This window comes from Bombina bombina, chromosome 4 (assembly GCF_027579735.1).
Source record: "Bombina bombina isolate aBomBom1 chromosome 4, aBomBom1.pri, whole genome shotgun sequence".
NCBI classification, from domain to species: Eukaryota; Metazoa; Chordata; class Amphibia; order Anura; family Bombinatoridae; genus Bombina; species Bombina bombina.
This window is the reverse complement of record NC_069502.1, coordinates 139,856,058-139,875,275: the sequence shown is the minus strand read 5'-3', so window position 1 is coordinate 139,875,275 and position 19,218 is coordinate 139,856,058. Positions and strand designations below refer to the sequence as shown.

General features: G+C 40.4%; 1 protein-coding gene across 1 annotated transcript in view; it reads right to left on the bottom strand.

Annotated features, from left to right (window-relative positions):
• Positions 1-18,776, bottom strand: part of MATN3 (matrilin 3) — a 70,488-nt gene extending 51,712 nt beyond the window's left edge. The window contains exon 1 of the mRNA XM_053709649.1: positions 18,439-18,776. Within this exon, the coding sequence (XP_053565624.1) occupies positions 18,439-18,679 (241 nt within the window). The 5' untranslated portion in view covers positions 18,680-18,776. The remainder of the gene's footprint in view (positions 1-18,438) is intronic.
• Between the last annotated feature and the right edge of the window lie 442 nt (positions 18,777-19,218).

Genomic DNA, 19,218 nt, shown 5'->3' with positions numbered 1-19,218 from the left:
GTGTAGTGAAGTTCGGAAAAAAAAAAAAAAATCTAACATTTTTTTTTTTTAAATAACTGCAAAAAGCAGTTATGAGGGGATAAAGTTGGGGGAGTGGGGTGTTAGAAAAAAAGCGGTAATGAAAAGTGCTTTTACATTGCGGTCTATGGGGACCTGTGTGTTCCCTGTAAATATGTATGCTTACTAACTAAGCCCTGAGGAAGCCCGTTGTTCCTGATCACGAGGGGTGAAACACGTGTTGGCTAGCTGATTGGCCCATGTGACATCCACGCTGCCGGTGTTTGTTTGTTTGACACGGAACGGAGCGGTCTCTACATTGAGCGGATGATTTCCAAACAAGTCTTCTAAGATGGAATAGAGTATATTGAACTACTCTGAAGTATGGTAATATCGTATGCTGTTGAAAAGTGCTATATGGCTATATACATATGAACTATGCTTTAGCAAAAGTGAAGTTAGTGCATGCAAGAAAACATAATTTATGCTTACCTGATAAATTCCTTTCTTCTGTAGTGTGATCAGTCCACGGGTCATCATTACTTGTGGGATATTAACTGCTCCCCTACAGGAAGTGCAAGAGGATTCACCCAGCAGAGTTGCTATATAGCTCCTCCCCTCTACGTCACCTCCAGTCATTCGACCAAGGACCAACGAGAAAGGAGAAGCCAAGGGTGTAGTGGTGACTGGAGTATAATTTAAAAAATATTTACCTGCCTTAAAAAACAGGGCGGGCCGTGGACTGATCACACTACAGAAGAAAGGAATTTATCAGGTAAGCATAAATTATGTTTTCTTCTGTTAAGTGTGATCAGTCCACGGGTCATCATTACTTGTGGGATACCAATACCAAAGCAAAAGTACACGGATGACGGGAGGGATAGGCAGGCTCTTTATACAGAAGGAACCACTGCCTGAAGAACCTTTCTCCCAAAAATAGCCTCCGAGGAAGCAAAAGTGTCAAATTTGTAAAATTTGGAAAAAGTATGAAGCGAAGACCAAGTTGCAGCCTTGCAAATCTGTTCAACAGAGGCCTCATTCTTAAAGGCCCAAGTGGAAGCCACAGCTCTAGTGGAATGAGCTGTAATTCTTTCAGGAGGCTGCTGTCCAGCAGTCTCATAAGCTAAACGAATTATGCTACGAAGCCAAAAAGAGAGAGAGGTAGCAGAAGCTTTTTGACCTCTCCTCTGACCAGAGTAAACGACAAACAGGGAAGACGTTTGTCGAAAATCTTTAGTTGCCTGTAAATAAAATTTAAGGGCACGAACTACATCCAGATTGTGCAAAAGACGTTCCTTCCTCGAAGAAGGATTTGGGCACAAGGATGGATCAACAATCTCCTGATTGATATTCCTGTTAGTGACTACCTTAGGTAAGAACCCAGGCTTAGTACGCAGAACTACCTTATCCGAGTGAAAAATCAAATAAGGAGAATCACAATGTAAGGCTGATAACTCAGAGACTCTTCGAGCCGAGGAAATAGCCATTAAAAATAGAACTTTCCAAGATAACAACTTTATATCAATGGAATGAAGGGGTTCAAACGGAACACCCTGTAAAACGTTAAGAACAAGGTTTAAACTCCATGGTGGAGCCACAGCTTTAAACACAGGTTTAATCCTGGCCAAAGCCTGACAAAAAGCCTGAACGTCTGGAACTTCTGACAGACGCTTGTGTAACAGAATGGACAGAGCTGAGATCTGTCCCTTTAAGGAACTAGCGGATAACCCCTTTTCTAAACCTTCTTGTAGAAAAGACAATATCCTAGGAATCCTAACCTTACTCCAAGAGTAACCTTTGGATTCGCACCAATATAGGTATTTACGCCATATTTTATGGTAAATCTTTCTGGTAACAGGCTTCCTAGCCTGTATTAAGGTATCAATAACTGACTCAGAAAAACCACGATTTGATAAGATCAAGCGTTCAATTTCCAAGCAGTCAGCTTCAGAGAAGTTAGATTTTGATGTTTGAAAGGACCCTGAATCAGAAGGTCCTGTTTCAGAGGTAACGACCAAGGTGGACAGAATGACATGTCCACCAGATCTGTATACCAAGTCCTGCGTGGCCATGCAGGCGCTATTAGAATCACTGATGCTTTCTCCTGTTTGATTCTGGCAATCAATCGAGGAAGCATCGGGAAAGGTGGAAACACATGAGCCATCCTGAAGGTCCATGGTGCTGTCAAGGCATCTATCAGGACCGCTCCCGGATCCCTGGATCTGGACCCGTAGCGCGGAAGCTTGGCGTTCTGTCGAGACGCCATGAGATCTATCTCTGGTTTGCCCCAACGTCGAAGTATTTGGGCAAAGACCTCTGGATGAAGTTCCCACTCCCCCGGATGAAAAGTCTGACGACTTAAGAAATCCGCCTCCCAGTTCTCCACTCCCGGGATGTGGATTGCAGACAGGTGGCAAGAGTGAGACTCTGCCCAGCGAATTATCTTCGATACTTCCATCATTGCTAGGGAGCTTCTTGTCCCTCCCTGATGGTTGATATAAGCTACAGTCGTGATGTTGTCCGACTGGAACCTGATGAACCCCCGAGTTGCTAACTGGGGCCAAGCCAGAAGAGCATTGAGGACTGCTCTCAATTCCAGAATGTTTATTGGAAGAAGACTCTCCTCCTGATTCCATAGTCCCTGAGCCTTCAGAGAATTCCAGACAGCGCCCCAACCTAGTAGGCTGGCGTCTGTTGTTACAATTGACCAGTCTGGCCTGCTGAATGGCATTCCCCTGGACAGATGTGGCCGATAAAGCCACCATAGAAGAGAATTTCTGGTCTCTTGAATGGAATGAAGGACACGGCATGCACTTTGAAGTTTTGTTAACCTGTCCTCTGTCAGGTAAATCTTCATTTCTACAGAATCTATCAGAGTCCCCAGGAAGGGAACTCTTGTGAGTGGAAAGAGAGAACTTTTCTCTTCGTTCACTTTCCATCCATGCGACCTTAGAAATGCCAGTACTATCTCTGTATGAGATTTGGCAGTTTGAAAGCTTGAAGCTTGTATCAGTATGTCGTCTAAGTACGGAGCTACTGAAATTCCTCGCGGTCTTAGTACCGCCAGAAGAGTGCCCAGAACCTTTGTGAAGATTCTTGGAGCCGTAGCCAGTCCGAATGGAAGAGCTACAAACTGGTAATGCCTGTCTAAAAAGGCAAACCTTAGATACCGGTAATGACTTCTGTGAATCGGTATGTGAAGGTAAGCATCCTTTAAATCCACTGTGGTCAAGTACTGACCCTCTTGGATCATGGGCAAAATTGTTCGAATAGTTTCCATCTTGAACGATGGAACTCTTAGGAATTTGTTTAGGATCTTTAAATCCAAGATTGGCCTGAAGGTTCCCTCTTTTTTGGGAACTACAAACAGATTTGAGTAAAACCCTTGTCCTTGTTCCAACCGCGGAACTGGATGGATCACTCCCATTAATAAAAGATCTTGTACGCAGCGTAGAAACGCTTCCTTCTTTGTTAGGTTTGTTGACAACCTTGACAGATGAAATCTCCCTCTTGGGGGAGAGGATTTGAAGTCCAGAAGGTATCCCTGAGATATGATCTCTAACGCCCAGGGATCCTGAACATCTCTTGCCCAAGCCTGGGCGAAGAGGGAAAGTCTGCCCCCCACTAGATCCGGTCCCGGATCGGGGGCCCTCAATTCATGCTGTCTTAGGGGCAGCAGCAGGTTTTCTGGCCTGTTTGCCCCTGTTCCAGGACTGGTTAGGTTTCCAGCCTTGTCTGTAGCGAGCAACAGCTCCTTCCTGTTTTGGTGCAGAGGAAGTTGATGCTGCTCCTGCTTTGAAATTACGAAAGGAACGAAAATTGGACTGTCTAGCCTTGGCTTTGGCCTTGTCCTGAGGCAGGGCATGACCTTTACCTCCTGTAATGTCATCAATAATCTCTTTCAAGCCGGGCCCGAATAAGGTCTGCCCTTTGAAAGGAATATTAAGCAATTTAGATTTAGACGTAACATCAGCTGACCAGGATTTTAGCCACAGAGCTCTGCGTGCCTGAATGGCGAATCCTGAATTTTTAGCCGCAAGTTTAGTTAAATGTACTACGGCATCTGAAATAAATGAATTAGCTAACTTAAGGAATTTAAGTTTGTGTGTGATGTCATCTAGTGTGGATGATTGAAGTGTCTCTTCCAGAGACTCAAACCAAAATGCTGCTGCAGCCGTGACAGGCGCAATACATGCAAGAGGTTGCAATATAAACCCTTGTTGAACAAACATTTTCTTAAGGTAACCCTCTAATTTTTTATCCATTGGATCTGAAAAAGCACAGCTATCCTCCACTGGGATAGTGGTACGCTTAGCTAAAGTAGAAACTGCTCCCTCCACCTTAGGGACCATTTGCCATAAGTCCCGTGTGGCGGCGTCTATTGGAAACATTTTTCTGAATATAGGAGGGGGTGAGAAAGGCACACCGGGTCTATCCCACTCCTTAGTAACAATGTCAGTAAGTCTCTTAGGTATAGGAAAAACGTCAGTACTCGTCGGTACCGCAAAATATTTATCCAACCTACACATTTTTTTCTGGGATTGCAACTGTGTTACAATCATTCAGAGCCGCTAATACCTCCCCTAGTAACACACGGAGGTTCTCAAGCTTAAATTTAAAATTTGAAATGTCTGAGTCCAGTTTATTTGGATCAGAACCGTCACCCACAGAATGAAGCTCTCCGTCTTCATGTTCTGCAAACTGTGACGCAGTATCAGACATGGCCCTTGCATTATCAGCGCACTCTGTTCTCATCCCAGAGTGATCACGTTTACCTCTTAGTTCTGGTAGTTTAGCCAAAACTTCAGTCATAACAGTAGCCATATCTTGTAATGTGATTTGTAATGGCCGCCCAGATGCACTCGGCGCTACAATATCACGCACCTCCTGAGCGGGAGATGCAGGTACTGACACGTGAGGCGAGTTAGTCGGCATAACTCTCCCCTCGTTGTTTGGTGAAATATGTTCAATTTGTACAGATTGACTATTTTTTAAGTAGCATCAATACATTTAGTACATAAATTTCTATTGGGCTCCACTTTGGCATTAACACATATAGCACAGAGATATTCCTCTGAATCAGACATGTTTAACACACTAGCAAATAAACAGCAACTTGGAAATACTTTTCAAAGTAATTTACAAATAATATGAAAACGAACTGTGCCTTTAAGAAGCACAGAAAAATATTATAACAGATAAAATAATTAAGTTATAGCATCAATCTTTGTCAGAATATACAGTTTTAGCAAAGGATTGTTCCCCTCAGCAAATGATAACTAACCCAGGCAGCAGAAAAAAAATACACAAATAAACGTTTTTTATATCACAGTCAATACAATCAGCACAGCTCTGCTGTATGATTACTTCCCTCAAAAAAGACTCTTGAGATCCCTGAACTCTGTAGAGATGAACCGGATCATGCAGGAAGAAAATGAACCTCTGACTGAGTTTTTCTGATGCATAGTGAAAGCACCAAAATGGCCCCTCCCCCACACACATAACAGTGAGAGAGATCAGTGAACTGCTCTAATTTAAATCAAAACTATTGCCAAGTGGAAAAAAAGTGCCCAAAACATTTTTTCACCCAGTACCTCAGAGAAAAAAACGTTTTTACATGCCAGCAAAAAAACATTTTACCTCAATAATTAATTGTCATTTAAAACCTATTGCAAGTCCCTGCAAAATAGGTTAAGTCTATGTATACAGTTTAAAAGCCAGAGAAGTACCATTTCCCAGAAAACTGAAGTGTAAAATATACATACATGACAGCCTGATATCAGCTACATCTACTGCATTCAAGGCTGAGTTTACATTATAACGGTATGGCAGGATTTTCTCATCAATTCCATGTCAGAAAATAATAAACTGCTACATACCTCTTTGCAGATTAATCTGCCTGCTGTCCCCTGATCTGAAGTTTACCTCACTCCTCAGATGGCCGAGAAACAGCAATATGATCTTAACTACTCCGGCTAAAATCATAGAAAAACTCAGGTAGATTCTTCTTCAAATTCTACCAGAGAAGGAATAACACACTCCGGTGCTATTATAAAATAACAAACTTTTGATTGAAGATATAAAAACTAAATATATCACCATAGTCCTCTCACACATCCTATCTAGTCGTTGGGTGCAAGAGAATGACTGGAGGTGACGTAGAGGGGAGGAGCTATATAGCAACTCTGCTGGGTGAATCCTCTTGCACTTCCTGTAGGGGAGCAGTTAATATCCCACAAGTAATGATGACCCGTGGACTGATCACACTTAACAGAAGAAAACAATCTATCTGCATACTATCAGGATTAGTGTGGTTGACAGAGGGATACTATTTAACAACTCAGTATCCTCCTACACCTCTCCCTGCATTACACCAGTGTCTTATTCTTTTCACATGCTGCCCACGGAGGCTGTGTTGACTGTCTGAAACAGTTCGAAAAAATGGCTGACTAACTTTCACTAATATTGCTTGCCTATTTTACTGGCCTTGAAGCACTCACCTTACCTGCTTTACCTGCTTTACAGCTTTCCAACAACTATCGCTGCCATCTGCATATGTGCATACTAATACAAGACTGTTTTACAATACGCTTCACCTGCTCTAAATACAGACTGTATCTGGATTTAACAATGTTGCAATAACCAACACAGACATGCTACTTGTTACAACCGCTCTTGCAAACTTGTATTCATGCATTATTGTATGTTATGTATGTTGTTTTGCTATAAGTTCCGTTAACATTCCAGTATATATATATTTTGAAATGATGTGGTAAGTGAGAACTGTTTATTATGACCTCTATAAGTTCAGTTTACACTAAAACTAATATGGTCTGAACATAATTTTGAGGAACAAACTTCTCACTTATTTCAAAAACCTATATCCTGGTTACGTATTTTCTCAACAGCCTACGCTGTCTTTACACCGTATAAGGTGGATTGTCATAGGGCCGTTCCTATTATTTATTTATTTATTTATTTAAGTGTTTAGATGTCTTTTTAGGAGGCATCATATTTACTTTTATGGTTATGGTTTAATTTTGTTTATTCTGTATTCTATTTTGCACTGTGTAACGGCTCGGACCCCTGTGGGGGTGGATGTTTAACTGCTACATAAAACATTGATATTTTATCAGAAACAAGTGTCTTAGTATTTTGTAAAAGAGTGCTGAAATCCCTGTCTTTTTTTTAAATGACATCACTATGTGCCATTTTCTCTCTCTCTTTAGATAATATATAATAATAATAAGGGTCTGCACCAGGACTTTATTAGTCCTCAATAAAGTTGGTAATTGAGTATTTTCAATACCATATATTTACACTTGTTATACTTTAATATCGCAATTTTTTCCATCCACCAACTGCTATAATAAATATATATGTATATGCTTATATACAGTACATATATATTTATGTGTTAATGTGTGTAACTGTATATATATATATATATTTTTTTTTAACACAAATATATATGTATACATATACATTTATATTTCAATTTGCTGACCATCGCTACGCGACTTACCCCCTTCGATGCGCTAGCTTCACATTGGAGCCTATTGAAGTGCGCTCTCATGAGCACAAAGCTTCCGTGCAATGCAAAGTCACGTTCACAATGCACCTAATTGGTAATACCAGTGCTTTATTTTTCCTTTAAATATTTATGATTCGGATATAGGGGTACATTTATCAAGCAGAGGATGCTGCTTATTCCGCATGAGCCTTCTGGCTCACCGGAAACAGGATTTATGAAGCTGCGGTCTTAAGACCGCTGTTCCTTAACTCGTTCACCACCTCTGAGGTTGCGGACTGCAATCATCCCGATCAGATATGGAATGATTGACACTCCCTACTAGCGACGGTTGTCCGCGAATGTGCAGGGGGCAGCATTGCACAAGCATTTCTTGTGAAATGCTCTTGCAATGATAAATGCAGACTGCGTATGCGGTTGGCATTTAGCGATCTCGGGCGGACATGATTCGCTACAGTCCGCCCGACATTTGATAAAATCGGCCCCATAGTACGTAATTGTTTGTCTTTATCTTGGTATCCTTTGTTGAAACTTTGCTGCTTTACTTGAGAGCATACTGAGGAAGGCTTAGGGGTGTGCATGTGTCTTAGTGCTATATGTATAACACTGGTAAAAACACTGCTGTCATACAGCGCCCACAATACGTGCACACTCCTGAACCTATCTCGGTATGGTCATATGGGAAGGAGTTTCACTAACAAGTGTAGCAGCTTTTCAAATCTAGATTAAGCTATATTTTACATCAATATAATTTAGCTACATTTGTTTAAAGAACCATTAAATACAATAGCATTGCATAATCAACAAATGCATTCAAGAAAGACAATGCAATAGATTTTTTTCTGTCAAATTTCAAACTTAGTTCAACTTTCCTTCTCCCTGCATCATTTGAAAGCCATCAGTCAATCACAAACTGTATATACCGTGAATTCTTACACATACTCAGTAGGAGATGGTGCCTCAGAAAGTGTGCATATAAAAAGATTGTGCACATTTTGATAATAGAAGTGAATTGGAAAGTTGTTTACAATTGTGTGCTCTATCAGAATCATTTAAATGGTTATAGTTAAAAAAAAGATATATAAATAGTGATGTTGCGAATAGTTCGGCGGCGAATAGTTCCCGGCGAACATAGCATGTTCGCATTCTCCGCGGACGGCGAACATATGCGATGTTCGATCCGCCCCCTATTCGTCATCATTGAGTAAACTTTGACCCTGTACCTCACAGTCAGAAGACACATTACAGCCAATCAGCAGCAGACCCTCCCTCCCAGACCCTCCCACCTCCTGGACAGCATCCATTTTAGATTCATTTGGAAGCTGCATTCTTAGTGAGAGGAGGGACAGTGTAGCTGCTGCTGATTTAATAGGGAAATCGATAGCTAGGCTAGTGTATTCAGTGTCCACTACAGTCCTGAAGGACCCATCTGATCTCTGCTGTAAGGACAGCACCCCAAAAAGCCCTTTTTAGGGCTAGAACATCAGTCTGCTTTTTTTTTTTCCTGTGTAATCTAATTGCAGTTGCCTGCCTGCCAGCGTGTGTGTCAGGATCACAGCGTATACTGTGCCCACTTGTCCAGTGCCACCACTCATATCTTGTGTAACAGTAGTGTACATTTAAAAAAAACAACACTTTTTTGACTGAAATAATAGCAGACAGCTGCCAGTACCCAAGATGGCCGCCAATAAGGCAGATGGGGAGGGTTAGAGAGCTGTTTTGGGGGGGGATCAGGGAGGTTGGGGGCTAAGGGGGGATGTTACACCACAGCATATGTAAATATGCTAAAAAAAAATTAAAAAAAAATTAAAAACCTTTTATTTTAGTACTGGCAGAATTTCTGCCAGTACTTAAGATGGCGGGGACAATTGTGGGGTGGGGGAGGGAAGGGAGCTGTTTGGGAGGGATCAGGGGGTCTGATGTGTCAGGTGGGAGGCTGATCTCTACACTAAAGCTAAAATTAACCCTGCAAGCTCCCTACAAACTACCTAATTAACCCCTTCACTGCTAGCCATAATACACATGTGATGCGCAGCAGCATTTAGCGGCCTTCTAATTACCAGAAAGCAACGCCAAAGTCATATATGTCTGCTATTTCTGAACAAAGGGGATCCCAGAGAAGCATTTACAACCATTTGTGCCATAATTGCACAAGCTGTTTGTTAATAATTTCAGTGAGAAACCTAAAATTGCGAAAAAATGTAAGTTTTTTTTAAATTTGATCGCGGTGAAATGGTGGCATGAAATATACCAAAATGGGCCTAGATCAATACTTTGGGTTGTCTACTACACTACACTTAAGCTAAAATTAACTCTACAAGCTGCCTACATGCTCCCTAATTAACCTCTTCACTGCTGGGCATAAAACACATGTGGTGCGCAGTGGCATTTAGCAGCCTTCTAATTACCAAAAAGCAACGCCAAAGCCATATAAGTCTGCTATTTCTGAACAAAGGGGATCCCAGAGAAGCATTTACAACCATTTATGCCTTAATTGCATAAGTTGTTTGTAAATAATTTCTGTGAGAAACCTAAAGTTTGTGAAAAAGTGAACTTTTTTTTTTTTATTTAATCACATTTGTCGGTGAAATGGTGGCATGAAATATACCAAAATGGGCCTAGATCAATACTTTGGATTGTCTACTACACTACACTTAAGCTAAAATTAACTCTACAAGCTGCCTACATGCTCCCTAATTAACCCCTTCACTGCTGGTCATAAAACACGTGTGGTGCGCAGTGGCATTTAGCAGCCTTCTAATTACCAAAAAGCAACGCCAAAGCTATATAAGTCTGCTATAATGGCATGTCTGGCACACAGTGTTGGGGCAAGGGTCCATCTGACCACTGATACCTGGTCTGCAAAGCATGGTCATGGCAGGTATCTCACCTACACTGCGCACTGTGAAGCGGGCGTAACCCTTACACTACCTGATCGATACAACATCATACCTGATGTTTTAAAGCAAGTTATTCCAAACAATTTAGGAATGTTAGGTGATTTATGCCCTTTATGGATTAAAACCAGACTCTGCATCAACTATGTAATTTTCCATGGGAGTTTTGCCATGGATCTCCTCCGGCATGCCACAGTCCAGGTGTTAGTCCCCTTGAAACAACTTTTCCATCACTATTGTGGCCAGAAAGAGTCCCTGTGGGTTTTAAAATTCGCCTGCCTATTGAAGTCTATGACGGTTCGCCCGGTTTGCAAACTTTTGCGGAAGCTCGCGTCCGCCATTCGCGAACCCAAATGTTTAGGTTCGCGACATCACTATATATAAACCCTTTCCCCAGTTTTGCATAGCTAACAATGCTATGTTAATATACTTTTTACTTCTCTTCTGACAGCCCCCTTATCACATTTATTTATTTATTTATTATCTATTGACATTTTAGCCAATAGGGTCCTGCACAACTCCACAGGAGAGATCACAATATCATCTATATGGCTCACATGAACTAGCAGTCTCCTGTTATGAAAAGCAAAAAAGTGTTGTAGTGGCTTTCAAACAGGTAGAAATTTAGTGGTTTAAATGTTATAAAGTATATTAATATTACACTGTTGGTTGTGCAAAGCTGGGGAATAAGCGGTAAAGGAGTTATCTATCTTTTTACACAACACCAATTTTGGTGTAGAGTTTCCCTTTAAGTCTAATTCTGACTTTAGTGTTCCTTTAAGTGACTAGTATAAAGTTGTAGTGAATTTTGAGGATGGTACAACTCACTCAGGATAAAAAACCCACCAGGCATTTAAAGGGATGTGTATACAAGGATGACAATATATTTTAATGACAGCACATTTTCACAAAAATAAATTAAATGTAACAAATACTTTGGTGACTGGCTAAGCAGAATATGGTTATATTGTGTCTACTATCCCAATTTTATTTAAAAGAATAGATGTTTTTTCAGGCAATTTTTTGCAGCATTTAAAAATGTGTTGTTTATTTGCAAATGGATGTGCGCCAATACCCCCTGTTTTGTGTAACTACTTGGTCACATTGGCAGCACTCCCCAAGATGTGTATATACACTTGTTGTAACCAAGCGTTGTATTTGTATTTATAAATACTTCCCTATACATCATAGCTCTTCCCTAGTTGTGTTATTGCTGTGTCACACAGACGCGCACACACGCACACACACACATATCATAGCTCTTCCCTAGTTGTGTTATTGCTGTGTCACACAGACGCACACACACACACACACACACACATATCATAGCTCTTCCCTAGTTGTGTTATTGCTGTGTCACACAGACGCACACACACACACACATATCATAGCTCTTCCCTAGTTGTGTTATTGCTGTGTCACACAGACGCACACACACACACACATATCATAGCTCTTCCCTAGTTGTGTTATTGCTGTGTCACACAGACGCACACACACACATATCATAGCTCTTCCCTAGTTGTGTTATTGCTGTGTCATACAGATGCAAACACACACACACATATCATAGCTCTTCCCTAGTTGTGTTATTGCTGTGTCACACAGACGCACACACACACACACATATCATAGCTCTTCCCTAGTTGTGTTATTGCTGTGTCACACAGACGCACACACACACACACATATCATAGCTCTTCCCTAGTTGTGTTATTGCTGTGTCACACAGACGCACACACACACACACATATCATAGCTCTTCCCTAGTTGTGTTATTGCTGTGTCACACAGACGCACACACACATATCATAGCTCTTCCCTAGTTGTGTTATTGCTGTGTCACACAGACGCACACACACACATATCATAGCTCTTCCCTAGTTGTGTTATTGCTGTGTCACACAGATGCACACACACACACACATATCATAGCTCTTCCCTAGTTGTGTTATTGCTGTGTCACACAGACGCACACACACATATCATAGCTCTTCCCTAGTTGTGTTATTGCTGTGTCACACAGACGCACACACACATATCATAGCTCTTCCCTAGTTGTGTTATTGCTGTGTCACACAGACGCACACACACACACACATATCATAGCTCTTCCCTAGTTGTGTTATTGCTGTGTCACACAGACGCACACGCACAAACACATATCATAGCTCTTCCCTAGTTGTGTTATTGCTGTGTCACACAGACGCACACACACACATATCATAGCTCTTCCCTAGTTGTGTTATTGCTGTGTCACACAGACGCACACACACACACACATATCATAGCTCTTCCCTAGTTGTGTTATTGCTGTGTCACACAGACGCACACACACACATATCATAGCTCTTCCCTAGTTGTGTTATTGCTGTGTCACACAGACGCACACACACACACACACATATCATAGCTCTTCCCTAGTTGTGTTATTGCTGTGTCACACAGATGCACACGCACACACATATCATAGCTCTTCCCTAGTTGTGTTATTGCTGTGTCACACAGACGCACACACACACACATATCATAGCTCTTCCCTAGTTGTGTTATTGCTGTGTCACACAGACGCACACACACACACATATCATAGCTCTTCCCTAGTTGTGTTATTGCTGTGTCACACAGACGCACACACATATCATAGCTCTTCCCTAGTTGTGTTATTGCTGTGTCACACAGACGCACACACACATCTCATAGCTCTTCCCTAGTTGTGTTATTGCTGTGTCACACAGACGCGCACACACACATATCATAGCTCTTCCCTAGTTGTGTTATTGCTGTGTCACACAGACGCACACACACACATATCATAGCTCTTCCCTAGTTTTGTTATTGCTGTGTCACACAGACGCACACACACACACATCATAGCTCTTCCATAGTTGTGTTATTGCTGTGTCACACAGACGCACACACACATCTCATAGCTCTTCCCTAGTTGTGTTATTGCTGTGTCACACAGACGCGCGCACACACACACACACATATCATAGCTCTTCCCTAGTTGTGTTATTGCTGTGTCACACAGACGCGCACGCACACACACACATATCATAGCTCTTCCCTAGTTGTGTTATTGCTGTGTCACACAGACGCACACACACACATCATAGCTCTTCCCTAGTTGTGTTATTGCTGTGTCACACAGACGAACACACACATATCATAGCTCTTCCCTAGTTGTGTTATTGCTGTGTCACACAGACGCACACACACACATATCATAGCTCTTCCCTAGTTGTGTTATTGCTGTGTCACACAGACGCACAAACACACATATCATAGCTCTTCCCTAGTTGTGTTATTGCTGTGTCACACAGACGCGCACACACACACACACATCATAGCTCTTCCCTAGTTGTGTTATTGCTGTGTCACACAGACGCACACACACACACACATATCATAGCTCTTCCCTAGTTGTGTTATTGCTGTGTCACACAGACGCACACACACACACATATCATAGCTCTTCCCTAGTTGTGTTATTGCTGTGTCACACAGACGCACACACACACACACATATCATAGCTCTTCCCTAGTTGTGTTATTGCTGTGTCATACAGACACACACACACATATCATAGCTCTTCCCTAGTTGTGTTATTGCTGTGTCACACAGACGCGCACACACACATAACATAGCTCTTCCCTAGTTGTGTTATTGCTGTGTCACACAGACGCGCACACACACATATCATAGCTCTTCCCTAGTTGTGTTATTGCTGTGTCACACAGACACACACACACATATCATAGCTCTTCCCTAGTTGTGTTATTGCTGTGTCACACAGACACACACACACATATCATAGCTCTTCCCTAGTTGTGTTATTGCTGTGTCACACAGACGCACACACACACACACATATCATAGCTCTTCCCTAGTTGTGTTATTGCTGTGTCACACAGACGCACACACACACACATATCATAGCTCTTCCCTAGTTGTGTTATTGCTGTGTCACACAGACGCACACACACACACACACATATCATAGCTCTTCCCTAGTTGTGTTATTGCTGTGTCACACAGACACACACACACACACACACACACACATATCATAGCTCTTCCCTAGTTGTGTTATTGCTGTGTCACACAGACGCACACACACACATATCATAGCTCTTCCCTAGTTGTGTTATTGCTGTGTCACACAGACGCGCGCACACACACATATCATAGCTCTTCCCTAGTTGTGTTATTGCTGTGTCACACAGATGCACACACACAAACACACACATATCATAGCTCTTCCCTAGTTGTGTTATTGCTGTGTCACACAGACGCACACACACATATCATAGCTCTTCCCTAGTTGTGTTATTGCTGTGTCACACAGACGCACACACACATATCATAGCTCTTCCCTAGTTGTGTTATTGCTGTGTCACACAGACGCGCACACACACATATCATAGCTCTTCCCTAGTTGTGTTATTGCTGTGTCACACAGACGCACACACACATATCATAGCTCTTCCCTAGTTGTGTTATTGCTGTGTCACACAGACGCACACACACACACACACACACATATCATAGCTCTTCCCTAGTTGTGTTATTGCTGTGTCACACAGACGCACACACACACACACACACACATCATAGCTCTTCCCTAGTTGTGTTATTGCTGTGTCACACAGACGCACACACACACACACATATCATAGCTCTTCCCTAGTTGTGTTATTGCTGTGTCACACAGACACACACACACACACATATCATAGCTCTTCCCTAGTTGTGTTATTGCTGTGTCACACAGATGCACACACATCATGTTGAAGTAAATAATATATCATTTACAATCTGATGAAAACATTAAAAAAAACACTGACACTCCGAAACAAAACTTTAATAAATTAACATTTTTAAAAGTTTGACAGGTAATATAAATATTGTGAAGAAGCAAATATTATGAGTTACAGTCGATAATCATTTCATTCATTGCTCCCGGTGTCTTTTAGAATTATAGGTGATGGAACAATACAAATATACACTTTAATGTGTGGCTACAGCTTAGAAAGCAGCTAGGTTTCGCTCTCCAGTGCATCAGGAATAAATAAAAGTATTGATTTTGCAGGGAGACACTAAGATAAACATTACTCCGATCTTTGAAAAGTTATAAACTGGGCATTAAAGGGACAAGAAACTCCAAACATTTTCTTTCAGGATTCAGCATATAATTTTAAACAATTTTCTAATTTACTTCTATGACCTACTTGCATATGTAGGCTCAGGAGTTGAGAGCTAGCTGTTGATTGGTTGCTGCATATATATGCTTCTTGCCCTTGGTGCACTGCTGCTCCTTCAACAAAGAATACCAAGATAACCAAGCAAAATTGATAAGAGGTAAATTAGAAAATTGTTCACAATTGTACACTCTATCTGAATCGTGAAAGAAAAAAAATTGAGGCTTCATGTCCCTTTAATGAGGTGTAGGGCAAAATGGAATAGTACACACAAATCCCAGATGTAGATAATGTTTAAGCCCTTAGTGGAACCTGCAGTCAAACATTGGTCTATAAACCAAGAAAAGTGGGAAATAACATAATCAGCCAATCCCTGTGCATGCTGAGGTTTCTCTCTATCTTTTTATATATTTAAATTATTGTCTCCCAGCACCAGTCCAATATCTGAGTGTGAAACAACCACATAAACCAAAATCTGTAATCTGAGTTCTGCCAAGGAACAAATAGATCATTAAATGTACTTGAGGTATATAAAAATATATACAAACACATGGCCATATGTAATTAAAGGGACATGACACCCAAACATTTTCAGATAGAGAATACAATTTAAAACAACATTCTGATTTACTTCTATTATCTAATTTTGCTCACCAATGTGCAATGCACATGGGGGAGCCAATCACACGAGGCATCTATGTGCAGCCACCAATCAGCAACTACTGAGCCAATTTATATATACTTTTCAACAAAGGATATTGAGAGAATGAAGCAAATTAGATAATAGAAGTAAACTGGAAAGTTGTTTAAAATTGCATTATATTTCAACCATGAAAGAAAAAAAATTGGGTTTCATGTCCCTTTAAGTGTAATGAAACTACCTTAGTATCCTGAAATCTTGTAACTTTTCCATCTGACTTAGCTATTAAAAAGGTATCATCTGTGCATTGCTTTGTTCATAGTTTCTTCTAATGCACTTGCTAAGCACAATGTGTCTTCATGTGTATGAATGTATAAAACAATGTATAGGTATATGTGTGTATGTGGTTGTCAGTGTGTATTGATAGGACAGTAATGTATCTTCCTCTAGCAGATAAACTGGCAACTCTGTTTCCTAAAACTAAGTGATTAATCCCATTTCCTGAATCAGAGGTGAGAGAAAGGAAACGTTTTACTGACTGATTGAGAAATAAGTTACATTTAAAAGTTTCTGTGCTGATGATAACTGTAATAATAATAGCGTTCACAAAACCTTTCCAAGAAAGTATTGGGAACTATATATTAATATAAAAGTGCTCACTGGATAATAAACAACAGCATGTGCTGCTGGGGATATAGTCAGTGCTCACTTTGTAAACTGTTATCCTTCAGTGATTCTGCACAAGGTGAATATTTGGAGGGGCCGTTAGGAGCTACAGTATATTATACAGATGGTGTTCTTATATTTCCAATTTCTAGGGTTAGGAGAACAATTTTTTTTAAATATGATATAAATCTTGGGTGGAGAATGTCAAAGCAAAATAAAGAATATTTCAAACTATTGCAGATGAGTTTTGTTTTTTTAGAATATTCAAACATTTTAACATCAAGGTTAATAAATAAAGCAATTTCCATTGTTCTCAAATATTTAGAATTATGTTTTAGAAACATTATGTACCTCGTTTGGACAAATAGAACTGCAGAAAAACTATTTTATGTTTTCATATAATTGGCCAAGCTTAAATAACATAAAAGTGCAAAAAGAATATTTTATTATTGCACTATCACTTGTATATAACTAATCCCTACACTTGGTGAGCCAATGACAAGAGACAAATCTTTGTAATCACCAATCAACTAGCTCCCAGTAATGCATTGCTGCTGCTGAGGATATGTACATGTGCGTTTTAACAAAGGATACCAAGAGAACAAGACACATTTGATAATAAAAGTAAAATTACATTTTTGTATTATTACATGCTCTCTGAATAATGCCAGTGTACATTTTGACTTTCTTGTACCTTAAAGGGATAGTAAACCACATTATTTTATTTTATGATTCAGATCGAACATACAATTTTATACAAATTTGCAAATTGCTTCTATAATCACATTTGCTTCATTCTCTTGTTATCCATTGCTGAAGGGACAACATTGCACTACTGACAGGAAGCTAAACACATCTAGTTATCCAATCACAAGAGACAAATGTGTGCAGGCACCAATCAGCAGCAGCTCCCACAAGTGTATGATTTTTTTAACAAGGGATACTAAGAGAATGAAGCACATTTGAAAATAGAAGTGAATTTAAAAGTGTTTTAAAATAACATGATCTATCTGAATCATGCAAGTTTAATTTTGTCTTTCCTATCCCTTTAAGAAAAAGTCCAAGATGCATTTAAAAAAAACAAACAAGCAAAAAAACATGAATATTTCTAATTAGCTCAAGTTTCAATGCACTGGGTGATTGTGAATAATACAAAAATAAAATAAATCATAAATTATGTGATATTTTATCCATTTAAAGATTATGATTCCGAGTGGGTTCCCTGAATTATTCTGCTTCTCCTTATTAGCTGCATACTACAAATATTATGTTGTTTGTCTCCCTCTGCTGTTCAGTATCTGCAACTACACACACCTTTTTAGTCTGAATTCCAGACTGTTTCTGAACCACACACAGTACTCTGACATCTCATGCCTTATGTGTGATGTGCTTTTCATGTGTGACCCCAGTGATACCTTCCCAACTAAAATAAATAATGTTATAACATATACAAAAAATAAAGTCAGCATTTATGCACATAATGTTTTTATTGTGTTTCCTACCTGTAGGCTTGTTCAGTTGTAGAGTCCTTGTTTCTGGCTTGTTTCGGATATTGCCTGTGTGGGGTGGGCTGGCTAAAACTCCTGGTCTGGAAATTGGCCGTATTGCACTGGAGTGCATGATGGGAGGGTAGATGTACCCTCTCTGGGGTGGGTATCCGTACATCCTGTAATGAGTCCCCTGAACAGCTACTAGCAACAGAGTAAATGTGTAAAGTACAGACCTGCCCAGTAGCTGCTTCATACTTGCAGTTTAGCAGAGTACAAGGACGGTGCTCAGTTAAGGATGGATAAGCACAATGTGCATAGAATGTGCCCACAAGACGGAGAAGCCTTCTATGTTACTGCAACCTAAGTATCCCCACCCACGTGTTCTCACTCTTTTACACTGAACAGCCAATCAGTGCTCTACTGGCTGACAGTAAACATACTGACCCCCTTTTATGTATCAAATATTTACTTTAATAAATGATTACTTGAAGTTAAGCTTGTTTTTAAAATGAAATCATTTCATTTTTATTAAATATGATTTCAAGTCATTTTGTATATGCATCAGAATAACTATTTTACAAATATCTGCATACAAATGAAGGGCCATATTACAAGCTGTGTGCTATTGGATTTTTTTGCTTGCACGCTAACTGTGCTCAAAGTAAACTTTTCATTTGGGCGGGATAGCGCACGTATTAGAAATTGAAAATAAAAAGTTATTGCACGAGTGAAACCCGATGCGCGATAATTTCAGGACTTTGGATATTGTGCCCGTGTTAACTTCTTCTGCCC